Genomic DNA, 18,592 nt, shown 5'->3' with positions numbered 1-18,592 from the left:
ATATTATGCTGGAAGTTTAGAATTCACGTTAAAATGGACAAACGACCACCAAAGTGCAAGGGAGGTGCAGAGAAATTACAGGAGAAAAAGATTAAGAATCTACAGGCGGATTCCTCAAAAATTTCGGACATGTTTGGGGCTGTAGTAGCTTCTTCAACATCAGCATTACCTGAAGTAGAGGAAGGAGGAGGAGGAGGAGGAGGAGGAGGAGGAGAGGTGGCTGGCAGAGAAGCAGAAACAACATGATCATGAAGAAGCCGAGTGACCACGACAGGGCCATGGGAGCGAGTGAGGAAAAGATGGAAGAGAGAGTAGATGACGATGTGGTAAGGAGTAGGCAAATCAACAGGGACTCTCATGAAGGGAGGACTGGCTGCAGGGAATGTCTCTGACCAATCACGGTGGGTGTGGGCCGCCTGGGCCAAAAATGCCAGGGCCAATTTTTTGTCCCAGTCCAGCCCTGCTGTGAGGCATAGCCACGAGATGAAAATTCATCCAAACTGACTGAGACAAGCACCAAAACACAGCACAGCCTAGTGGTGAACCGTGGTAGAAGAAGTATTCAGATCCTTTCCTGCAAAAAAAGTACTAATACTACACTGCAATAAGTCCTGCATTGAAAATGTTATTTCATTAAAAGTACATAAGTATCATCAGGAAAGTTTAGTTTAAATATTAAAAGTAAAAGTAATCCATGCAAAACTAGTAACTAAAGCTGTTACAATCCAACACTGGTGTTACCTTTGTAAATATGTAACTAATTCTTTGTGTGACTGTTTATGCCATTATAACTGTTGGGAACAACAATCTTTTTACATTTGGGTAAATAGAGTCCAGATTAAAACAAATATGTAAAAAGTACCTTTTAAAGAAATAGGGAAACTAACTACCATAATATTTAAAAGTTTTCTCAGAGCTGTGGAAATGCGATAAAATATTTGTCTTTCTTCAAACGTGTATTTTAATCATTTATCTTCCTGTGTTTTCCTAAAGAAGCCTAAAACACTTCCGGAACTTTATTTTGAAGCTCAGCAACTAATCTGCACCGGAAGCTGTAGTATTCACTGCGGCTAACTTCACACTTTGAACAAGATGGCGTCTAGCAGAAAGGAGTGTTAGCAGAGTGTCTTTGTTGTGTAGAGAAAGAGGTAAAATGTGTAAAGTCCAGATGCTGAGAGCGTTGGTGGAGCAGCGACTAACTGCGGCTGCTGAAGAGATATTTGGGCTGTTTGAAAGAACGATAGCAGAGTACGAGGAGGAACTTTGTCGTTCAAAAGAGGAGAACGAGCGACAACGGGAGCTACTGGACGCTGTTTACAACCCTCAGCTTCGGCTACACAGAGCAGGTTTGGTCATTAAACCTTCAGTTGATCTTTCTCTCCTTCCTGGGATCTCTTCTCTCAGCAACGATATGACGATAGGACGTATGGAAATAAGCTTTTGTTCATAAGATCTATTGTAATCTTCGCTCTTTAACAGGCCTTCGCCAAACCCACCAGACTCCATGTAAATAATCAGGACTTTTATCATCGTAAAACACACTGCATTCAAAGTGGACAGAAACACAATAAAACTACCAAAAGCCGTCTTGGTTCGTCTTTCCACTGTTCCAACAATCACCACTCTGGTTTGGTTGAAATTAACTCTAATTCACTGATTTACATGTGGAGATATGCTGGCTCTATACACGCTAAAAGTCCTGATTATTTACATGGAGTCTGGTGTGTTTGGTGATGGTGATTTCGGGGCTGTTTTCTAGATAAACAAAGGTTCGTTTTGAATATAAAAGCCTCAGCTTCGGTTACAGGTTTGGTCCCTTTACTTCTTCCTCTCTCTCTGTTCTCTCTCTGTTTATACTGACATCTGCGCAGCAGAGCGGCTCTATTCTCAGCTTTACGGTAACTAAACCACGTTTAAGAAATGCTGTAGGAAGGGTTCTCAAGTTTTATCAAAAGCTTGGAGTGTGTGTGTACATCGTACTAGGCGCATCCCCAGGCCATGCCACAGGCGTCAGGAAGCACCCAGACGCAACTGGAGTTGGTCCATCCTCTGTCGGCGAAGAGAAAGGAGGACATCACTAAGGGGATTGTGCATTACATCGCCCAAGATATGAGGCCAGTCAACACAGTGGAAGGCGCGTGTGTGTGCGTGTGTCTGTGTGTATAGGCTGGAGCTTTGTTCTCATTATGTCTATTTAGGCTTTGCTTGTGTATCACCTGGCCGATGTGAGTCGAGTGCTGATTGTGAGTTGCGCATGCTCAGATTTGCGTCTGTGTCATACTCTTCTTCGAGTCCTTTGCAATTTCAGATGTTCTGCCAATATCTAACGCAGGTCACAGCTGATGGGGTCGGTTCGGCCAGGTCCTGAGGGCTGCACTGGGGGACGTTTTCACACTCCAGTAGGTGGGACATTGGCTGTGTCTCAAACCGCATACTTCCGTCAGACCACTTCCTGCCGTAGTGCCCACTTTCAGTGGTTAGTATCGTCCCCAAAGGAACACGTATGTTAAAACTGGGGCTGTCAACTTTAGTCGTTTAGTCGACTAACCGGTCGATGCCGTCTTGGTCGACTGACATTCTCATTAGGGCTGAACGATTAATTGCATTTGCGATAATATCGCGATATGTTAAAACGCGATTTCCTAATCGCAAAGGCTGCGATTTGGTCTCGATTTGATGACTCGCGAGAGCAAATCAGTCTGCACTACGCAGAGAAAGCATCAACTTAGCACGCTAACGCTACACTGTACCTTGAGCTGATCTCTGTCATTCAAACTATTCTGAGTTGAAGTTTAAAACTTTTACAGCCATTTTAATAAAATGAAGGGTTTTGTTTGGGCTCGAGTCCATACATGCAGTTAATGGATACAGGCACGCAGAACTGAAGGCTCGTTTGGCATCGAGCTAGCTCTGATTAGCGGTTAGCTCCGGTTAGCGGTTAGCTCCGTTATAAAGATATAAAGATATGGGTGGAGGAGCTGCCACTGAGAGGGGTAACAATCAGACTGATAAATGACGGTTTGGGGAGCTTTTCACAGCAGCGTGGCCGCGGTGTTTCAACGGTTTTATTAGTCCAGTTAATCCCACGGCAAGACCACAGCAGCTAACGTAACGATAGCCTCTCTGAGCTAGTGCAGTGTTGACGGTGTCGGCACGCAACTTCACGAGGGGGAGGGGCTGGAGGCAGCTCCTCTCTGTGCACTGTAAAAAAATATATGTGTGTGTATATATATATATATATGTGTATGTATGTGTTTTTACTTATTTAACTGTCTAGTGTGTAATTGTGTGTTGTTCATAGCCTACTATACAATGATTTATTGTTTGTCTTTGTTGAATAATACAGAAGACAAAGAGCTTAAAAAAATAATCGAATATCGAATCGCAATCGCAATATTTGGGGGAAAAATCGCAATTACATTATTTTCTAAAATCGTTCAGCCCTAATTCTCATTGTTTTTTTTTTTTTTAACCAATAAAGAAATTTTCATTGATTTACTCCTTGATATTTATTCCTTTTTATAAGCAGTTATATATTACTGTATTCTAAATATAATTAGCCTAAGTTTTATCCCCAACTTTAAATGCTTTAATTTACGCTATTTTGTAACAGCGCCACAGTTTAGCGCGCACTAAGAACACTTGGGAACCGCGACGCGGTGGCTGGCTGCACCGTTGCTTCCGCCTCAGTAAGGAATATAGGTAGTTTTGCTGTATTCATTCAGTTAGAACGCTACTTGTTTTGGATTTAGTCAACAAAATGTCCAAGAAATCTAAATCTTTTGTCTGGCTGCATTTTACAAAAAAAGACGACAAGACTGTGGAGTGCAAGCTATGTGGCCTAAAGCTAACTTACCATAGCTCAACGACCAATATGGCCTAAAAGCGGAAAGCGAGATATACACGTGTCAGACAGCTTGCTATGTCTAATGTCTAAAAGTTTATATATTTTATTGGTTATGTACTAGGCGCATCCCCAGGCCATGCCACAGGCGTCAGGAAGCACCCAGACCCAACTGGAGTTGGTCCATCCTCTGTCGGCGAAGAGAAAGGAGGACATCACTAAGGGGATTGTGCATTACATCGCCCAAGATATGAGGCCAGTCAACACAGTGGAAGGAGAGGGCTTTAAGAACATGTTTAAAATCGTCGAGCCAAGATATACTGTGCCAGCACGGGAGACTGTCATGCGTGCGCTACGTTTGCGGTTTGATGGACTTAAAGTAAATGTAAACCAGCTACTCCAATCCTCCGAGGCTGTAAGCCTCACAACTGATTTGTGGTCTTCGCTTAGAATGGAGGCATACATGACAGTTACGGCCCATTTTATCAATGCGGACTGGAAAATGAATAGCGTTGTGTTAGAAACAAAGCAGATGGATGAAGCGCACACGGGAGAAAATGTCGCTGCGCGACTCACTCAAGTCGCGGACACTTACCACATTCCACCAGAGAAGCGGGTGTCCGTGGTAACGGACAACGCTGCCAACATGGTCCTCTCGGTGGAATTACTGAAGGGATCCGGTCAGTGGCCAGACGTGGAGTTGTGTGCAGGCCACGCCCTGCAGCTGTGCGTAAATGCTGCGTTAACAGAAGACCCGGTGTCGCGCACGGTGGCTGCGGCGCGCCGTCTTGTTGGGCACTTCAAAAAGGGACACAAAGCAAAAACGGGTCTCAAAGAGAAACAGGTGCAGCAAAAAGCTCCTGGGCACGAACTCATCCAGGATGTGGCCACCCGGTGGAACTCCACCTGCTTTATGTTGGAGCAGCGCTGGCCCATCCCACCGTTTTATCGGACCCCAATTACACCAAGAGGAGTGACAGCAGCACTTTGGACATGACAACAGAGCAGTGGAATATGGCTGAAGACCTCACAGACGTTCTTAAGCCCTTTATTACACTGACCGAGCTGTTATCTTGCCGTCACAGATAACGATAGTCCAACGAAGAAGAAGATGAAACTTAAGCTTGTGCAGGAAATAGATAGTCGATGGAAACTCAAAGACCGAGTTGTGATGACAAGCAGCCTGTACATTCCAGCTGCAGTACTGGACCCGCGCTTCAAACAGCTACCTTTTCTTAGTGATGAGAAACGGGATGAGGCCTATTCTGAAGTCGTAAAACTTGCACAAAGGCACAAAGGCCTCTCAGGAGACAGCGCAGAGCAGACAGGGGATGATGAGGACCCGTTGGCAAAAAAACAGAAAACGGCAAAAGAGAAGGAGATAGCAATGCTTCTTTGTGGACACGGTGCAGAGGATGACCCTGATGAGCCAAGCACACAAAGATCCTCTTGCGACGAAATGAAAGATTATCTTCAGGACAGAAGTAAAGTGGACACTGCTGGGCCACTTGCGTGGTGGAAAAATAATGAGGAGAGATATCCACAACTTGCTCGGGCAGCCAAACGCCTGCTCTGCATCCCTGCAACCTCCACTCCTGCAGAGCGCATATTTCCCAAAGCAGGATTTATTGTTAACAAGTCGAGGAGCTGTCTTTTACCCAAGAATGTGGACATGTTAGTGTTTTTGGCCCACAACATAAAAAAGGTGGACTAGGCCTTCAGATCTGTAAGTAGCCTTAACGGCTTTATTATGCTGACTCAATAGATTGTGTTTTCTTATGTTTTTGTTTTTATTTGTACACTTGACGCGTTTGAAAATAGCCTAAATAATGTAACAAAACGAAAATAAACCTACAGGCCTTCCTACTATACAGCCTATTATTATTATTATTTATTATTAGGATTGTTTTTTAGGCTATTTGGGTTTTTTGTGTGTTTGTTTTAAAACGCCTAGATCGGCTGGACAAAAGTTAACCCATAGCTTTGAAAGTAAAGAAGAATATACAGCCTGTATAAATTAGAGCTTTTGTTAGGATTTTTCATTATTTGGCAGTTTTAGCAGTTATATTTTTTGTAGCGTGTGGTGTGGTCAGGTGCGCGATTGTGACTGTCACTATAGACCTAGGACAGAGCTCCTCACTTTACAGTTAAAAAAATCATTTAATTTTCCAAGAATTTTATTATTATTATAGTTTTATGTATTATTGATGTTTTTTCGTTGTTTTATAAATGCTCTATGACAATTGTTTAATAAATGTTCAATCAAAATGCAAAACATTGCGTCTTTTTTATTTTTTTTAGTCGACTGGACAGGACTTTGGTCGACTAAGCATTTCTTTGGTTGACTACAGCCCTAGTGAAAACCATTTCAGGTGACTACCTCATGAAGCTCATTGAGAGAACACCAAGGGTTTGCAGTTATCAAAAAAAGCAAAGGGTGGCTACTTTGAAGAATCTAAAATATAAGACATGTTTTCAGTTATTTCACACTTTTTTGTTAAGTACATAATTCCATATGTGTTCATTCATAGTTTTGATGCCTTCAGTGAGAATCTACAATGTAAATAGTCATGAAAATAAAGGAATACATTGAATGAGAAGGTGTGTCCAAACTTTTGGCCTGTACTGTAAGTTAGCATAGTTATGCTGATGATAGGGCTGCTCGATTATTGAAAAAAAATCATAATCCCGATTATTTTGGTCAATATTGAAATCACAATTATGTAACACGATTATTTCAAATTGACTTTGGGAATGTGTTGCATTTATTAAAAAGACACCTTTCAACAATTCTTAAAAAAAATCCAAATTTGAACATTTATTGTACTTTTTGAACTGTTAAAATAAATATAACAGATATTCAAATCAGAGTATTCAAGTAAAAATTATAACCACAAATAAATAAGATCAACAATAAAGTGCACTATCACAATCTCTTTAAAACAAGAAAGGAACATTTCGGCAAAATATATTCAACAAATTCCAGCTAGTAACTCAGTCCAATAATATTAAAGGCTGAGGTCTGAAGGTAAGACTGTAGCTCACTAGCTATGGCCTGCTGCTGTTGCATGAAGAGGTGTGACTGTAGTGACCTTGAAGAAGCTGCCTAGGCCCTTCTTCTTCTTCTTCTTCTTCTTCTTCTTCTTCTTCTTCTTCGGAGCATCCTCAGCAGGCGTTGCTGCAGTCTCAAGAGGGACATTCTCCTGGAATGAACAAATTATACATTTGGGAATTTATTTTTAACCTGACCGTTGTGGTATTAATGTTCACAATATGCGCCAACATGTTCATGCACTTAATACTTTATTATTATTATTAGTATTATTATTATTACCATGACAGTCTTCATCTCCGCTCTCAGTCTGTCTTCAATGGACCCTCGGTTGTCTTCATGGACATATTTGAGTTTGAACCTAGGGTCTAGGGCAGAGGCCATGTCAAGCAGCTCTTGTGTTGCTGTGTCAGTGTACTTGTCATTGAGATAATCTACTATCTTCAGTTTGATGCTTTTGGCAAGGTCCGTATCTTCACCCTGCACTTCCAGTATTTGGTTATTGAAGAGGTGGAGGGTTGGTTTCAGGAAAGAAACACTGACATATTTCTCTCCAGAAAGGGCGTCAGTGAACTCAACCAGAGGGCTGAGTGACTTGTTGATGGCCTCCAGCACATCAATATCCTTCCATGTGAGGGTGAGATGTCTAGCCTTCCGGTCACTGGAGAAAACCTTGGCAATGGCCTTCTGTTGTTCAAGGACTCTGTCGACCATTCAGTCTTTAGCGAGTGTTCAGGCAGGTTCAACTGCTTCTGAGCCTCTGTCAGAGCCCTCTTCTTTTTCCAACTGTAGGAAAAGCTACTGACCACCTTCTTGCAGACACCCATCGCCCGGTCAATCCTGGGATCCTTCATTGCATTCTCTAAGATTACAACAAATTATCACAACCTTCATCAAAGCATTATTTGCCATTTCTGGTGTGTGTGGTGGTATTATTATTATTATTATTATTATTATAGTATACTATATAGCCTAAGCTAAGCAAGTAGTAGTAGACTAATGGTAGAATGAGGCTAGTGTGAGAAACAATCACGTCACATGTAGCCTAACTGACTTATTATTATTATTATTATTATTTATTAGTATTCCTAGTATTGTTGTTGCTGTTGTTTGGCATATAATTAAATCACCACATATCATAGGTAAATCCCTATCCTTTTTTTAATTTCAAATTCAAAGAGGCTTTATTAGCATGACCATATTGACACAGTATTGCTAAAGCACATAAACAGGGAAACATTTAACACATTTAGATACAATTGTAAAGTAGGATGCAGACCCTCACAATCACAATCACTCACCTATAGCCAAGTGGAGTCTGTGCCCAAAGCACTGAAGCCTCATCCATCCATTTAGTTCAGCAGCCAGCTTTATGTTTGAGGCATTGTCCGAAGTGATGCGGATGAGCTTTTCTTCGTTTAAACCCCATGCAGCCAAAGCTTCCCTCAGTCCATTGGCGATGTTTTGGCCCGTATGGTCTTCGGGAATAAACGCCGTTTGGAGGCATTTGGTATTCAAACGGAAATCTGCATCAATATAGTGGATTGTGAGGCTAATATATGGCTCCGTGGTTCGGCTAGACCATATATCCGTTGTGATTGCGAAGTATTCTGCTTTGGTCATGTCGTCAGCCACTTTTGCATGGCATTTGTTGAACAAGTCTGGCAGAGCAACTCTTGAGAAAAAGTGTCGAGATGGCAAAGCATAACACTTATCCAACATATTGACCATTTTCTTGAATCCAGAGTTGTCAACTGTGCTAGTGGGGCGCATGTCTTTAGCTAAATGATAGGCAACAGAATCAGTAATTTTTTTGTGCTTTTCCGAATTCAAAGGATAGGGAGTTGCGCTGTAGAGTGTCTCTGTTATTGATGCCTGGGTTACACAGGATGTTGAGGAGCTTGTGGGTCGCGGTTTCTGTTTCTTCATTAGATTTTCATAGGTCACTTGGTGTTTAATTTTCAAGTGGTTAAACAAATTTGTTGTGTTCCCTTGCGTTGCAGCCACTACCATGTAGCAAATCATGCACGTAGCATTTTTCTGCTCGTCGTCGGATTCCACGAAGCCAAACTGTTCCCAGACAACGGAGTTGGTTTTGCCTTTTTTCCTCACCAATTGCTCCTGTGGCTGCCCTCCTTCTGCCATCTTTACTCGCGCTGAGTTTTTAAATTTCAGCCAGCGGATGACACACGACTTGCCTCCCTGACTGAGTTTACGGCTTCAGGAGGGGCGGATGTGCGCATGCGCGTGTCATTCAGAGCTCAAGACAAAATAAGAGTATTCTTGCAAAACAGAACATGGCAAAATAATCGTTTTTTCTCAATTATACTATTTTGGTGATCGTTGGGAGCCGAAATCGAAATTCAATTAATTGCACAGCCCTAGCTGATGACACACAAATCTACATAACAATTTCACCTGGAGACTACAGTCCAATACAAAAACTGGCTAGGTGCATTGAACAAACTAATGATTGGATGTGCCACAACTTTATTAAATTGAATGAAGGGAAAACTGAGGTGATCATTTTTGGAGCAAAAGAGGAACGATTAAGAACCAGCGCCCAGCTTCAAACAATAATGTTAAAAACAACCGACAAAGCCAGAAATCTTTGTGTACTTATGGACTCTGACCTGAATTTTAGCAGCCACGTTAAGACAATAACAAAGTCAGCCTTTTACCACCTTAAAAATATATCAAGGGTAAAAGAACTTATGTGTCAACAGGATTTTGAAAAGCTCGTCCACGACTTTATTTTCAGTAGACAAGACTACTGTAACGGTGTCCTTACAGGTCTCCCTAAAAAATCAATCAGACATCTGCAGCTGATTCAGAACGCAGCTGCTAGAGTCCTCACTAACACAAGGAAAGCGGATCACATCACTCCAATTATGTCTCTAAGTCTCTACACTGGCTTCCTATGCCTCAAAGAATAGATTTCAAAATTCTTCTGCTGGTTTGTAAGTCGCTAAATGGTTTGGGGCCAAATTACCTTTCGGATATTCTTGTTAACTATGAACCACAGAGGCCTCTAAGATAATCAGGGATACGTTTGCTTGCCATTCCCAGAATCCGAACAAAAAAGGGGGAACAGCGTTCAGTTTCTATGCACCACGTATCTGGAACAAACTTCCAGTAAACTGTAGATCGTCACCTACGCTCAGCTCTTTTAAATCAAGACTGAAGACCTTTCTTTTCGATACGGCCTTTGTTTAATTCTTCGCACTGCACAATTTGGGGAATTTTATTCCTGTATTTAATCTGTTTTTGACTGTTATTAATTTTGTATGAATTGCTTTTAATTTTGTATTAACTATTTTTAGTTTTGTATTAACTTTCTTCATTTTTAACTGTTTTAATGTTTTATGTAAAGCACATTGAAATGCACCGCTGCTGAAATCTGCTATACAAATACAATTGCCTTGCCTACAAATTCTGACTAAATGGTTGAAAGTTTGCTTTAAGTATTGACTAAACTGTTTATATAGTAGCTAAAAGTACTGACTAAACAGTTGAAATATTTAGCGCAAAGTACTGACTAAACAGTTGAAGTAGTTGGCTAAAAGTACAGTATAAATGGTCTGTATTTGATTCTGTTTCCTGCAGATGTTGAGCAGCTGTTGGTGGTTAAAGAAGAGGTTCCCCCTGAGCAGCAGGAGTGTAGCTCCAGTGTGGACCAGCAGGAGCCAGAGCCCCCCCCACACATTAAAGAGGAACAGGAGGATCTGTGGAGCAGTCAGGAGGGAGAGCAGCTTCAAGGGCTGGAGGAGGCTGATATCACCAAGTTCCCATTCACTCCTGTCCCTGTGAAGAGTGAAGATGATGAAGAGGAAGCTCAGTCCTCACAGCTTCATCAGAGACAAACTCAACACATGGAAACAGAAGCTGATGGAGAGGACTGTGGAGGACCAGAACCAGCCAGGAACTCACATCCACTTTTACAACAAGAGACTGAAGACCAGACTGGAGACTCTTCTGAACCTGAGACTGATGACAGTGCTGATTGGAAGGAGACCAGAGAACCTCAGTCAGATTTAAACTCTCTGAAACATGATTCAAGATGTAAGAAACCATTCAGCTGCTCTGAGTGTGGGAGGAGTTTTGATCGCAAGCATCTCCTGAAGAGACACATGATGACTCACACAGGAGAAAAGCCTTTCAGCTGCTCTGAGTGTCAGAGGAAATTTTGCCGCAAGTCAAATTTGGAAGATCACATGATAACTCACACAGGAGAAAAACCTTTCAGCTGCTCAGTTTGTAAGCAAAGATTTGGCCACAAGTCAACTCTTAAAAAACACATGAGCATCCACACAGGAGAGAAGCCTTTTAGCTGCTTAGTCTGTAAACAAACTTTTACACAAAGAAGACGTTTACAGTCACACATGAGAACTCACCCAGGAGAGAAACCTTTTAGCTGCTCAGTCTGCAAAAAATCTTTTAAATGGAGAAAAGATGTATATAGACACATGAGAGTCCACACAAGAGAAAAACCTTTCAGCTGCTCAGTCTGTAAGAAATCTTTTACACAGAGTGGAAGTTTACGGTCACACATGGCCGTAGTCCACGCAGGAGAGAAAAGATTCAGCTGCAGTGTTTGTAACAAAAGATTTGGCTGGAGTTCTGATGTCAAAAGACATAAATGTGTTGGTCATATAAACACAGAAGCTGATGCGGAGGACTGTGGAGGACCAGAACCAGCCAGGAACTCACATCCACGTTTACAGCAAGAGACTGAAGACCAGACTGGAGACTCTTCTGAACCTGAGACTGATAACAGTGCTGATTGGAAGGAGACCAGAGAACCTCAGTCAGCTTTAAACTCTCTGAAACATGATTCAAGATGTAAGAAACCATTCAGCTGCTCTGAGTGTGGGAAAAGATTTGGCTGCAAGTCACGTCTGAAGAGACACATGATGACTCACACAGGAGAGAAACCTTTTAGCTGCTCTGAGTGTGGGAGAAGATTTGGCTTCAAGGCAACTCTGAAGACACACATGAGAACTCACACAGGAGAGAAGCCTTTTAGCTGCTCAGTTTGTAAGAACGATTTTACACGGAGAGGAAATTTACTGTCACACATGAAAATCCACACAGGAGAGAAGCCTTTTAGCTGCTCTGAGTGTGATAAAACTTTCACTGAACGTGGAAACCTAAAGAAACACACACAGATAACTCACACAGGACAAAAGCCTTTTAGCTGCTCAGTTTGAACAATATCTTATACACAGAGTGGAGATTTACAGAAACACATGATAATCCACACAGGAGAAAAACATGATTGTGTTGGAATTTGTGTTTTTAGGGCCCGAGCGCCGACGGCGGCGAAGGCCCTATTGAAACTGAAGGAATTATTGCTTCTTTCTTTCTATTCTTTTCCCGTCAAATGAATTGGCTTTTTGAGGGGCTTATTATATTCAAAAACTCACCAAATTTGGCGGTCGCATCAAGTCTGGTGAAAATTTACGTATTTTAAGGGTTTCGGGAATAGGCGCACAAAAATGGCTCGCTAGCGCCCCCTAGAAAGTTAAGAAAATTGAGCCCCTGCAGTGCGTTTAACATAGACTCACGAAACTTGGTACACATATGTAACATGTCAAGATGTACAAAAAACTTCATTAGAGCCATACCCTAAAACCAAGCCCAAACCTCAGCACAGACTTCTTTTTTAATTGGTGATGGTTTGACCTGCCCCCTAAGCTTAAGCCACGCCCCCTTTCATAACATTTGAACCATTTAAGGTTGACACTTGTGTGATGTAGACCCTTGTGTGAGATATCATTGAACTCAGCAGAGACGTCCTTATTCATTGGTGATGGTTTGGCCCACCGCCTATGCTTAAGCCACGCCCTTTCATAAAACCTGACCCATCTAAGGTAGAGTCTTGTGTGAGGTATCATTGTACTCAGCAGAGACTTCCTTAATCATTGGTGAGGGTTTGACCGCCCCCTATGCTTTAGCCACGTCCAATCGCTGCTCGCAGCTTTAATATTTATTGTGGCTTTTTTAAAAACGTATTGATAGGATTACATCAGCCCTGAATAACAGTAAATACATGGAAGGAATGTTTCTGTTTCTTAACCGCCAACGACTGCTTCTTTGTGATTACTGTGCACACGATAATAAATTAATAACAGTAATCAAAATGTATTACCTGCTGAAAATGCTGAACCAAAATCTTCAAGCAGGTTACAATTGACAAATCTGAGGATAATGGACTTGAGTTGAGAAAATTTCATATTTCTATGAGAATAGTTTCAGTTTCTGTATTTAATATACTTATGTTCCTCTATCTATCTATCTATCTATATATATATATATATATATATATATATATATATATATATATGAGATTCAATTTTTGGTTCTATTTTTTTTTAATTCTTGTGTTTTTCCGTTTTTCTTGTATGCCATTATAACTTTGTTATACTGCTGAAAATACATTTAGGAGCTATTCATACATCTGGCTTTGGTTGTGTTTGTTAATTTGAGATGCAAAACTTGCAGATATAATGAAACATGAGCTAACAGTAATAATGTGATGGGGGCAAAAAACACTCCAAAATGGCTTGGTTTAACTTTCCCCTCAGACAAACATCAAAATCAGATGAAATATTAGACAGTCCGTGATGGGGCGATACGCTACCTATTTCATTTCACAAAGACTTAGTGTAAAGGTTGCCTATATATGTTTGTTTAGTGTGTCAATATATTCTGTTAATTGTCACACTGTTTTCAAATCATCTGTTAAACACCCCCTTCCCCCCCCCCACTGTAGCTTTCTTTTGCACATATTTAACATGTAATACAGCGATGATTTATATGGTATAGCTACAACCATCAATACACCATTCTCTTATTGTTTTAAACCATGCCATTTACTTAACAAACATAACGGTTTATAACCATGCAACACATATGTCTGTCTTTGTTTGTCTGTTTATTGAGCTTAAAAGGTAACATAGTGTAATATGTAATCTTTGTGTCTTACCAGAATCTTCTCTTTGTGTTTTAAAGTTAAAGTTTGAAACAGAGTTTTGAGTAATTAATTCATTAGCCATCAATATATCGTTGTGGCTTAGTCAAATGTTAGATTGGATCATATAAATAATATTCTGTACATTTCTAGCTTGATATATATATATATATATGCTGTTTTAAGCTTTTTTTCTACTTTTTTCTACTCACCTGAGCCACTCCTGTATTATACTGTTGCGTTGGTATGTTCCAATTCCAGTGAGACGCTTCAGGCCTCTATAATTTAGTCAGTTTCAGTTGCTCAGGAGAGCTGGAGGTAGGAGGACATAAGTCTGTTGTATGCTCTCAGTGTAGAGAACAGTGACTTGTTCTAAGGTCAATTTGAAAACAGCTGTATGTTTGTATAATTTGACCGTTTTTGACTCTCGTGTCAATTTATTTTATTTACTTGAAATTTTTTTTTTTCTTTCTTTAATTTAGTTAATTTTTGTATTATTATTCATGCTGAATTGGCCTTATTTGGGGTAAATAAAAAAATCCCATCTTTTCAACCTCCTCTCTGACTTCTCCTGAGTGTTTACACCTGCTCACGACTTCTCATCCACACCTTACCCTCGACACTGTCCCTCCAGGATTTCGCGATGTCGCGATCGCGCCAAATCACGCGAATTCAACCAATCACTGTGAATTTGGTGCGACTCGCAGTTTTGACCAATCACCGCAACCTTTCTGCAAATGTTGACCAATAACCGGAGTTTCCCGTGACTTCAACCAATCCCAGCAGTCCCACGTGCCAGACTTTACGTCAGTATGTGACGCTGAGAGCCACTGACCAAGCAGGAGTGAGAACAGGTTGACGTAACACACGTACGTCGCCAAAATCATTTCCTTGTTTATGTTTAGTTTTTACCAACTACACGTACATCGAAAGACATTTCAGTCCGTCCTGCCAACCTGTACACATTTTAACATCATTGTACGCTGTGATGATTTTGTACTCTTAAGTCGCTGAAAGCTGCTGCTGTTTCAATCCTGTCGGTTCTCTGCAGTGGGCGGGGCTGACGCACACACACACACACAACACAGACACACACACACACACACACACACCAACACACACCAACACACACCAACACAACACAACACAACACAACAGACACACACACTGTGGATGCAGGAAAAACCGGAGATGGGGACGGTATGGGGCGGGGGTGTCTGCTGGGTTTTAAAAAGTATTAAAATGTAGTAAATGAAATTAGTAAATGTTAAGGCCATTAAAAGATATTTAAAGGTATTAATCGCCATTTTACGAGGTATTTATTTTTTTAATGATTTTTTGCAAACTATGAGTTGTCCATTTGTTTTATTATGTCTATTTAAGTTGATTTTGTAAAGTTTGTGTGATATTATATCCTATCCCGCATCGGTTGATAGCCTATTTTAGCCTGACAAGCCCACATCAAGGTGTAGGGTCTGGGACCACACCATTGGCAGAGCTCAATCGGAGGGCGGGATAAACGGTTGTCTTTCAAATTCCCTCTGCACACTACAACCAGGCAGAGCAACGAAGAAGATAAGCGGAGCTAGTTGGTAGATTAAACTTTTGCCGTGTCCGGTTCGGCAAAACTCCAAACACATCTTCCTTTTTAAGAATGACTTCAATGCCGTTCTTTGTTCTTTTCTCAAAGAAAAGATTAACTCCAGGTCTTCCAGAGTCGCGGCCAAAGCCGATTCCAAAGACCACTGTTAGCCAGCCTTGTTTTATTGGCCTAGAGGGTGTATTTTTATAAATCTCAAACGCTGTTTAATGTTAGAAAACTTGTTGCCGTATGAACCTGCAACTCAATGGCGTTTTGGTTTTAAAAAATATTGCGAAGGTATTAAAAATGGTATTAAAAGGTACTGAATGTATCTCCAGGATTTCTGTATATACCCTGAGGAGGACCTAAATTCAGGACAGCTACGCTCCTTATTGTAAGTGCAATAATAAGTTAAAGTCTTTATCAAACCATATGAATGTGAGTCCCAGGCCAGGATAGGAAATGAACTAACAATGTAAAGATCAACACGCCACTGACACATATTTATTTTGATTAATTTTATCAAGTTTGATTTATTCAATAAATTATAATTTTTTCTCTTACATCCACCGGCCATTTTCATGTTATACAAACATTTGCAGCATCCGGAACCTTTTTGGTTACTAGTAAATCTCAGCCCAGAGTAGTTTTATTCTCCCCAAAACAAGTTTTATTTTTTATTTTTAAGTAACTATACAAAACAAATCGCAACTTTTTTTGCAACTTTCACTGTCTCTCGCAACTTAATTGCAACAAACATACAAAAGAAATCGCAACTTTTATCGAACTTTTTTTACAAAAGCTCCCCGCAAAATCAGGCATTTTGGGCCGCAACAATCTAAAAAAAAAAAGGCCGCAAAATCCTGGAGGGACTGATTAGATTCACACTCCGAGACTTTCATCTTCTGTTTGAAACATAAATAATAACTTCTGGTTTTTTTTCAACCTGTAATGATGGGAACAACAATATTTGTACATTTGGTTAAATAGAGTCCAGATAATAAAAAAAGACCCTTTAAAGGAATAGGGAAACTAACTACCATAATATTTAAAAGTTTTCTCAGAGCTGTGAAAATGCAATAAAATATTTGTCTTTCTTCAAACGTGTATTTTAATAATTTATCTATCTTCTATCTATCTTGCAATCTTCTGGACTTTTAATTTGAAGCTCAGCAACTGGAACACTTACGGACTTTTATTTTGAAGCTCAGCAACTAATCTGCACCGGAAGCTGTAGTCTTCACTGCGGCTAACTTCACACTTTGAAGAAGATGGCGTCTAGCAGAAAGGAGTGTTATCAGAGTGTCTTTGTTGTGTAGAGAAAGAGGTAAAATGTGTAAAGTCCAGATGCTGAGAGCGTTGGTGGAGCAGCGACTAACTGCGGCTGCTGAAGAGATATTTGGGCTGTTTGAAAGAACGATAGCAGAGTACGAGGAGGAACTTTGTCGTTCAAAAAAGGAGAACGAGCGCAGCGACAACGGAGCTACTGGACGCTGTTTTCAACCCTCAGCTTCGGCTACACAGAGCAGGTTTGGTCATTAAACCTTCAGTTGATCTTTCTCTCCTTCCTGTGATCTCTTCTCTCAGCAACGATATGACGATAGGACGAATGGAAATAAGCATTTATTCATAAGATCTATTGTAATCTTCGCTCTTTAACAGGCCTTCGCCAAACCCACCAGACTCCATGTAAATAATCAGGACTTTTATCATCGTAAAACACACTGCATTTCAAGTGTACAGAAACACAATAAAACTACCAAAAGCCGTCTTGGTTCATCTTTCCACTGTTCCAATAATCACCACTCTGGTTTGGTTGAAATTAACCCTTAAAAAATGTGGAGATATGCTGGCTCTATACACACTAAAAGTCCTGATTATTTACAGATCTGGTAAAGCTGGCTCTATACACGCTAAAAGTCCTGATTATTTACATGGAGTCTGGTGGAGATATGCTGGTTCTATACACGCTAAAAGTCCTGATTATTTACATGGAGTCTGGTGTGTTTGGTGACGGTGATTTCGGGGCTGTTTTCTAGATAAACAAAGGTTCTTATTGAATATAAAAGCCTCAGCTTCGGTTACACAGAGCAGGTTTGGTCCCTTTACTTCTTCCTCTCTCTCTGTTTATAATGACATCTGCGCAGCAGAGCGGCTCTATTCTCAGCTTTACGTTTAAGAAATGCTGTAGGCAGGGTTCTCAAGTTTTATCAAAAGCTTGGAGTGTGTGTGTGTGTGTGTGTGTGTGTGTGTGTGTGTGTGTGTGTGTGTGTGTGTGTGTGTGTGTGTGTGTGTAGGTTGGAGCTTTGTGCTCATTATGTCTATTTAGGCTTTGCTTGTGTATCACCTGGCTGCTGCAACCCCAAAAAATGATGCAGGCAGCATTAAAATAACACTTAACCTACTGCATCATGCTCCAAACAGTTAGAGGAAACAAATATGTTTTGCTCACAGCACCTGAGAAGCCCCGAGCAGAGAGTAGCAGTGCTTCGCCTTCTGAGAATATAGTTCCCAGTATGTATACGGTTAAAAGATGGCTGTGTGTCATGTGACCTTGTTATTTGTACACGCTGTGACTCTACAAATCACAGCGTGGAAATAGGAACATGTTGGTGTTATTTTGTCACTCATTGGGAGCAGTAGGCTAGATGGAGCCGGTTACCTCCAGGATCTGTGCTAAGCTAGGCTAGATAGAGCCAGTTACCTACAGGATGTGTGCTAAGCTAGGCTAGATGGAGCCGGTTACCTCCAGGATCTGGGCTAAGCTAGGCTAGATGGAGCCGGTTACCTCCAGGATCTGGGCTAAGCTAGGCTAGATGGAGCCGGTTACCTCCAGGATCTGGGCTAAGCTAGGCTAGCGGTGGGTGCATCACTCAGAGTTACGACACGCACGGAGATGAGAAGGGTATGTATAGACTTATCTAACTCTGGGGGACACGGTGAATAAGACAAAGTCCCAATAAGTCGGCGTGTTCCTTTTAATGGACAGACTTATGCAGTTACCCCATGTAATAGCATTTTCTGCAAGACCTCATTAATCTTTTGAAAGATTACTACAGCTGTGCCACAGCTACGGCTACTGGTGGTGCACATATCTAGAAACCTATGGACAACTTTGTTAGTGTCACTGTCACATATCTG

The 18,592-nt window shown here is 41.0% G+C and overlaps 1 protein-coding gene across 1 annotated transcript in view; it reads left to right on the top strand.

Moving 5' to 3' along the window:
- Positions 1-15,757: 15,757 nt before the first annotated feature.
- The window catches only part of LOC120571000 (zinc finger protein 84-like), a 37,691-nt gene continuing 34,856 nt past the window's right edge, over positions 15,758-18,592 (top strand). Inside the window, exons 1-2 of the mRNA XM_039819684.1 lie at positions 15,758-15,770; positions 16,910-16,980. Of these exons, the coding sequence (XP_039675618.1) occupies positions 15,758-15,770; positions 16,910-16,980 (84 nt within the window). The remainder of the gene's footprint in view (positions 15,771-16,909; positions 16,981-18,592) is intronic.

Source organism: Perca fluviatilis, chromosome 13, assembly GCF_010015445.1.
Source record: "Perca fluviatilis chromosome 13, GENO_Pfluv_1.0, whole genome shotgun sequence".
NCBI classification, from domain to species: domain Eukaryota; kingdom Metazoa; phylum Chordata; class Actinopteri; order Perciformes; family Percidae; genus Perca; species Perca fluviatilis.
This window is presented reverse-complemented; position numbering and strand designations above follow the sequence as displayed.